Raw genomic sequence first — 8,152 nt, 5'->3', positions numbered from 1 at the left:
TTCATCTGGAACTTCAGCTCACTGGCAGCTCCGCTGATGCCTCTGCCTAAGAGATCCCTAGGCCCCTTTGTCTGGACTTCTGAAGCAGGGGCAGCTTTTGCAGAGCTCAAACAGCAGTTCACATCCTATCTTGATTTCACCTAACCCGGTCCTTCCCTTCATCGTAGAGGTGGATGCCTCAGACATCGGACTGGGTGCAGTATTGTCTCAATGGTCACCCTTGGACAGTAAACTGCAGCTGTGTACATCCTTCTCCGGGTGGCTATCCCTGGCAGAGAAAAATTATGACATTGGGAATTGACAGCCATTAGCAGTTAAGTTGGCATTGGAGAAATGGCTTGAGGGGCCAAGAACCCTGTTATTATCAGGACAGACCACAAGAAGCTGGCTTGTATTCAGGAGGCCAAGAGACTGAATTCCAGCCAGGCCAGGTGGTCTCTTTTCTTCAAATGTTTTAACTTTGTCCTGACCCATCAACTGGGGTTAAAGGATTGAAAACCAAATGCCTTGTCTCCTCAGTTCGATGAACCCAAAGGAAAGAAGCAATTTAACACCATTTTGCCCCAAGTGAAGGTCATAGTGCCAATCCAATGGGGAATTGACAAGCTTGTTCATAAGCCCCAGGCACAATGGGAGACTCCTAAGGACAGAGTTTTGGGTCGACTGTTTGCCCCGAGCTCAGTCAGGCCACAGGTACTCCACTGGGGATGTTCATCCAGAATGACGGCTCACCCAAGGATTGCCAGGGCCCTCAAGTTCCTCAAAAGAAGATCTGAAGCGTATTCTGTAAGCTGACTGGGGCAACAGCAAGCCTTTCCTCTGGGTTTTACCCACAGTCCAACAGCCAGATGGAACAGACCAAACAAGGTTTAGAATATGCCCTAAGATGCCTGGCCTCAGAATGACCTGATGACTGGTGTGACCATTTGATATGGGCAGAGGTTGCCCACAACACCTTACAGAATTCAGCGTTCAAGTGCCAGTTTGGTTATCCTCTGCCTCTCTTTCTGGAACAAGAGACCTAAGATCTCATCTAATGCCTCAAGAAAAAAGGGGTTAGAGCAAGAGAGATTTTGCTGACCTCTATCTGGAACACGGAGACCAATGAGAACTGAAGGAAAAGACGGGGTCCCGCTTTTCATTTGAGCAACAGGTCTGGAGTTCCACACATGATTTGCCTCACCAGATGGAATCTAGAAAGTTGGCACTCAAGTTCTTTGGACCCTTCCAAATCCTGAGGAAAGTAAACCCGGTGGTCGACACCTTTCAGCTCCCCAAGACCCTAAAGATCAATTCTACCTTCCACACCTCTAAATTAAAATATGTCTGCACCTACCCCTTAGCCCCACCACCATCAGCTCCGCCACCACCCAGGTTTATTGATGGGTAACAGGTCCTCATGGTGAGAAGACTTCTGGACTTGTGTACAGTTTAGGGTGTTTAGTAATAACTCATGGACTGGGAAGGATTTGGACCCAAGGAGAGGCACTGGGTGCTTGAAAGAGACATTTTGGATCTAGATCTCACCCACTGCTAACATAACTGCCTCTCTGAGTAGCCAGGGTCGTCAGGAGTTAGCTGGAAGGAGGGGTTCCTATTACGAGACACTCCCAACCGCACCAGCTTCCAGGATTTAGACGCTCTAAATCTCCAGAGTATGGCTAGCTGGTGTGGCCCCTTTAAGGAGTCAAGGCAGTCCCACTAATTGGCAATCATGTTTAGGGTGCCAAGGATTGAGAATTTGAGGAGCACCTGAACTGAGGTTTGGTGCTCAATTGTAAACCTAACTAAAGGTATCATGTAGTGTTTTGCTTTTGCTCAGTTCTCGTTCTGGCTTAATACCGTGGCTTGATTCCAGCCTCAGATACTCCAGCACTCGGGTTCAAACGATCCCTGTGAAGGTCTCTCACCCTAATCTCAGGTCTGAACTTCATTTTGCTTTGAAATTTGATCCAGTTCATTACTTACAATGATAGGATCTTACAGAATGGGTATACACCCTATCCTCGTTATATGCGGGGGATACGTCGACGCATAGTATGGAAAATGCATGATGTGAATAATTATTTAAATGGGGAAAATAGGGACGCATTCTGGAGGGCTTCCGAAATATGTTTTATCTGTAATTTATTCACATTTTCATACTAATGTGACTCAAAAGCAGTACCACAAGGCAACATTCATTTTATATTTCATCAATTTAAGGTAATATTCAACGTAATAAATCATAGAGAGTTAACATACGAGGGTGTACAGTACTCACCAACAGTGGCAGGTGTGTTGGCTCCGGGAGATATGTGGTTGTGCAGTGGTGTCGGGCAGCTTTACATGGATGAAGTGGATGGTTGTGGGTCGTCAGGATCATCAAGGACAGCAGGGGTGAAGGAAGACTCTCAGAACTCTCAGAGTTTCCAAAAAAGCCCGGTTTCATCTGCATTAACGCCTGCTTTGGTGTGATGCCGAACTCAGCTATCATAGCCCGCAACTGCAAAGGGTAGCGTTCAGCAGCTTCATGGTCAACACTGGCTTGCTCACCACGCGCAGCTAAGTTGTGAAGCCTGTGATGATTAACAAACTTAGAAAAACATCCCCTACTTGCATTAAAGCTACTTGCATTTGACACTTCCTCACTAGCCTCTGAACAAAGGCGACCATAAATTCCCAAAGCTTTCACACGAAGATGATCAGAACTAGTGTTGTTTTTTCTTTGTTTCATGCACAATGTACAAACTCAAGATTTTCTCCATTTTTGTCATAATCGGGTTACGCACTTTGGTAACAATCTTTGAAGACACTTGTGATGAATCAGTCACTGCACTTTTTATTCTCAGAGCATTTTTCTTTACGTTTCTGAACGTGAACTCACCCAGGCCGAAGTACCATCCCAGAGCTGTGTTATCTTTACCTGACGCAGCCCTGTTTATAATTTCCAACTTTTTTTCGAGTGTTAAAGTGGTTCTCTATCGCTTGGCTGATGGCCCAGGGCTTGACGTAGGACGCTTAGGAGGCATAGTTAAATATTTCAAGCACAAAATCAGTGCACCGTAGGTAATAACAACAAAAGTTTAAGAGCGCAAGATCGCATATCCACACACTGCCAAAACCAATGCGAGACTGGCGGGAGTGAGACTGTGAGACATGCGCACATGACTTGTATTGGTGGGAAAGTGGTGCTTCTTGTCCCAACAGCCTCGCATAACTGTGAGTTTTGGACGCATATAAGGAGAAGTTGGTAGAAATAGGTTTGATGCATAACTATGAATCCGCATTGTCTGAAGACGCATATAACGAGAATAGGGTGTACAATTTAACTTAATCCCTATTACTGCAGGGCACAACCGTGATCTATTACACTCCCTATGCTAATGTTACTGTTAATAATAAGCTTGAGTGCATGCTAAAATCACATGAAATATACTTCCATTGTATTTCAAACAGATGAATATGTGAAGCACAGTGTGCATGAACATACACATAATTTATTGCAAGATAATCTAGTGTCTATAGCAAAATAATCTAATGTCCATTGCATGCTGTCATAAAATACATTACTGCAGAGACATGATTGAATTCAAAGTATCGTATTTCCTCCTGACTTGCAAACTGACATGAGGAAAAGCCAACAATTGGCAAAATGCCAAATCACAGGTGGTTTAATTGAACTGTTCTGGGCAAACAATCTCCTTGAAATGAGCTGGGCAAACATTTACATTTTTAGTAAATGCAAATTGGCATGATTGAGCTCAATTTGATGTTTTATTCAATTCAGCAGTCTGCCTAGAGACACTATTAACGCATCTATGCTGAAAATGCAGTGGAAACATTTGATGCTGTTTCCATGGAATTGATCAATAACACCTTTTAAGCATTATTAGTTGACCATTTGGACAATGTAGGAATAGTATTGCATTGCCAAAAAAAAAACAAAATCTGCTGATTGAAAGTAAAAGAAGAGAGACAGAGTTAGTATTTCAGGTTAATGACCTTTCATCAGAAGTGCTAAAAGGTCATAATTTTGAAAGCGCATTTTAAACACTTTTGTAACAAAGTGGCAAACAATTGTACTTTCCCTTCCTTACTGATTGTAAATCTGGAATTGCATTGGATAGAACATGGAAGAGTCCAGCACAGCGCAGACCCTACAGCTCATGATGCTATGCTGTCTTATAATTCCGTGATCAATCTTTCCATTCCCTCCTACACAGACCATTACTTTCCAATTTTCTTGCATCTATATGCCTATCCAAAAGTGTCTTAAATGTCTCAAATATCCCTATTGTATCAGCGCCTACCGACAAACCTGGTAGAGTTTCAGCTCACTGTAACACCATGTATCTTTGTTTCTCATAACCTTATACACTTGTAACAATTTGCCCCTATTCTCCTCTGCTCCAAAGACAAAAGCCAAAACATGCTTAACCTTTCCTCATAAAACAGGTTCGCTAAACCAGGTGCCACACTGGCAACACCCACAAAATGATGGAGGAGCTCAAGAGGCCAGGCAGCATCAGGACTGAGAAGGAAGGGTGACTATCCAATGGAATTCCATTTTCTAGTATCATGCACTATAGAAAGCATTCTGCTGGATGCAGAATCCTGTTGAAGGGTCTCACCCTGAAATGTCAACTCTTTACACTTTTCCGTAGATTATGTCTGACCTGCTGAGTTCCTTCCGCATTTTGTGCGTGTTGCCCGGGATTTCCAGCATCTGCAGGATCTCTTGTGTTTATGATTTACCTGCCTGTTAAATCCCCTTTGCACTCTCTCTAAAGTTACCACATCCTCATATAATGAGGTGACCAGAATATTCAGCTTAGAAAGGCCATTCATTAACCCAAAGTGATCCTTATCTGTGTCTATACGTTATAAGAGTTTCTGCACATTATATCTACCATATTATCGCTTTAAATGTGACTTTTTTTTTTCATTTTGTCTAGCGCTCATTTGAAAAACTGAATTTCTCCAATTTCAGGTAAATTCCTCCCTCTCTGTCTCTCTCCTCTTGCCTTCTGATCTATTTAGTTCCACCTGCACCCACCACCTTCAAAGCACCCATTATCATGCTTCTTTACACTTCTTTCCCCTCCTGCACCCACTCCATCTGACAATGACCCACAGACATTTCCCCTGGGTCCTCACCACATACAGTTCCCATCTGCCCAGACCACCTCCTTTATTTGGTTCCATGCTCCACCTTCCCTATCATAAGACCATAAGATATTGGAGCAGAATTAGCCACTTGGTCCATCAAGACTCCTGCTCCATTTCATCCAGGTTGATCCATTTCCCTTTCAGGCCAAATGGCCCACTTTCTCCCCATATCCCTTCCTGCCCTGGCTAACCTTGAAACTAGCAACCTCTGCCTTAAATGTACCCAATGACTTGGCTACCCTAGGTACTTGTGGCAATGAATTCCACAGATTCACCACTCTCTGGCTAAAGAAATTCCATAGAACCATAGAACACTACAGCACAGAAAACAGACCATTTGGCCCTCCCTGTCTGTGCCAAAACTTTATTCTGCTAGTCCCATTGACCTGCACCCAATCCATAACCCTCCAGACCTCTCCCATCCATGTATCTATCCAATTTATTCTTAAAACTTAAGAGTGAGCCCGCATTTACCATGTCAGATGGCAGCTCGTTCAGCACTCCCACCGCTTTCTGAGTGAAGAAGTTCCCCCTAATGTTCCCCCTAAACTTTTCCCCTTTCACCCTAAAGCCATGTCTTCTCGTATTTATCTCTCCTAATCTAATTGGAAAGAGCCTACTCACATTTACTCTGTCTATACCCCTCATAATTTTGTAAACCTCTATCAAATCCCCCCATTCATCTACGCTCCAAGGAATAAAGTCCTAACCTGTCCAATCTTTCCCTCATTTTCCTCCTCATCTCTGTTCTAAATGGATATACCTCTATACTGAGGCTGTTCCCTCTGGTCTTAGACTCCCCCACTATAAGAAACATTCTCTCCACATCCACTCTATCAAGGCCTTTCAACATGGAATAGGTTTCAATGAGATCCCTCTCATTCTTCTGAATTGCAGTGAGTACAGGCCCAGAACCATCATAACACTCATAACTCATAATCCTGGACTCATTTTCGTGAATCTCCTTTGAACCCTTTCCAATGAAAGCACATCATATTCTATCGTCTGCAGCCCTTCATTGCTTCCTCCTACCACACTTAAGATTAAAGTACGTTTATTATCAAAGAATGTATATGTAATGCCCTGGTTCACATCTTTACTGATAAGCTGTAGGTATTTCATTTAGCAGCTCTGTAAGAGCAGTTTGTTGTGCATTCAGCCTGTTTGGGTTATTGTTGAACGTAAGAGATGGTGCAGAATGTGTGCCATCCAACTAGGGGGAGGTTTTCTTGGTGAGGAACAATAAGGTTGGCCTTGGGTTTTTGTTCAGTGGGAGATGGAGAGAAGACACTGGGGGGGACCGGTCGTAGAATATGATCCGGTGGGAGACCCGTTTGTTTGAGATGGATTGCGAGCAACAATCGGAAGGTGGTGTGGGCTTTCACACAGATCGAGGGCCCAGCGCATGAGTGACAGACAAGTCCAAGATGAGCTCCAATGTGTGCACATTTGACTGTTTAATTAAAATGGGCACTTTGTTTTAACTTTTTGGTTTTCTTTCCCAACTCTTTAGTTAAGATTCATAAATATAATTCCCTTAATCATATGTAGTGTACATTCTGTTATCTCATGGCACTAATTTGTAACAGGGTAGCAAATTACACAGCATCCACACAAACCGGGGTTTGGGGTGAGAGAACCATCCCAATCTCACGGGTTTGGCGAGATCAGAGAGCGTTTTCCCTGGACTAATACAGCCAAGGAAACCAGTGGCTTTCATATAAATTATACAACCTTGAGATTGTTTGCTCGCAGCTAGCCACAAACCAAGAAACCCGAAAGAACCCAATTAAAGGGAAAAAAAGACTAAAAATAAAAAGACCAACATTCGATGCGCAAGAGAATGAAAAAAAAATCATAGAAACGATTGAAATGAACAACAGCATTCTGAACTTAAAAAAGGAGTCCTCAGATCCAAACCCAAGAGCAGCCCAGAGTAGGCTGAACCCTTGCTTATCAGTTCATCATATTAGCAAGAATGGAACACAGCTACCAAATCAGTCTTCATGGCCGCAGCACCATGGAAGTTACTATCATAGACAGTGAGCGAAATAGGCTCTCATCCTGACTAACACCTTGTCTTTTCAGTCTATCTGGACCGGTGTTTCAATTTACCCAACAACGAACAGCAGAAGGCTCCGTGTCCTGGACAGAGGAGTGAAGATCACGGAGAACGAGTGAAATTGGTCTCTTGTCTCTCTTGATAATTCCACTTCTTCATCCTCCATCTGTTTATCACCCCCCGCACACTTGGATCTATTGATCACCAGCTTCTCCTCCACCCCATCCTATTGCTTTGTACTGGTTATCTTTCAGACCAGAAGAATGGTTCAACTCAAAATGTCAACTGTAAGTTTCCTTGCAGATCCTGCCTGACCTGTTGTTTTCCTCCAGCAGTTTGTTTGTTGCTTGAGTTTACTTTAAATTGCTTTGCTGACCAGTAATGTTACTTTCAATAATGTATTCACCTGTATTACTATTCACCTCTACCTCTTCCACCTCACTGCACGTCTTGTGTTCTGTAGAATATCCACTTGTCCTAATGCGAACCACCAACTCACATTTACCTATTTGCCACTTAAATGCTAAGTCCGGAAGTTTGCTGTTGTTTTTAATATTTTATCATATCTCTTTTCAGTCTTGGTTCTATCCTCTAGTGTGATATCACCTGCAAATTTGGAAATTGAATCACTTGTTCCTGTCAAAAATATTAATGAGAATTATGAATAGCTGTGATTCTAATACAACTGAGTTATTCATCTTCCTGCAATGTGAATGACTGCTCTTTCTGCTCACTGACTGCTGTCTACAATTCAACTAGTTTGCTATTTAATCAGCCCCTCATGCTTTGACTATTGGCACCTTATCAAAGAAAGATCCAATTGTATCACAACTACCATGTGTTACCTGACAGTGCACTCCAAATATAATTCACCATTTGTGAAAGACATTGGGAGTTCCTGAGCATGTATGAAGTGAAAGAAAATTCACCCATTTTCTG

General features: G+C 42.9%; 1 protein-coding gene across 1 annotated transcript; it reads right to left on the bottom strand.

The window, feature by feature from the left end:
- Positions 1–244: 244 nt before the first annotated feature.
- On the bottom strand, positions 245–2,889 carry LOC134359657 (tigger transposable element-derived protein 1-like). The gene is made up of 2 exons (XM_063073156.1): positions 2,264–2,889; positions 245–268 (listed from the first exon to the last, which is right to left on the bottom strand). Exons 1-2 carry the CDS (start codon positions 2,714–2,716, stop codon positions 263–265), a joined length of 459 nt encoding a protein of 152 aa, XP_062929226.1. The 5' UTR covers positions 2,717–2,889; the 3' UTR covers positions 245–262.
- Positions 2,890–8,152: the final 5,263 nt, after the last annotated feature.

This window comes from Mobula hypostoma, chromosome 21 (genome assembly GCF_963921235.1).
Source record: "Mobula hypostoma chromosome 21, sMobHyp1.1, whole genome shotgun sequence".
NCBI lineage: Eukaryota > Metazoa > Chordata > Chondrichthyes > Myliobatiformes > Myliobatidae > Mobula > Mobula hypostoma.
The sequence above is the reverse complement of the archived record's forward strand: the minus strand, read 5'-3'. Positions and strand labels throughout refer to the sequence as shown.

Excerpts from the sequence above, each read along its gene's own strand:
- LOC134359657 (XM_063073156.1), bottom strand. The coding sequence starts at position 2,716 with ATGAAACAAAGAAAAAACAACACTAGTTCTGATCATCTTCGTGTGAAA.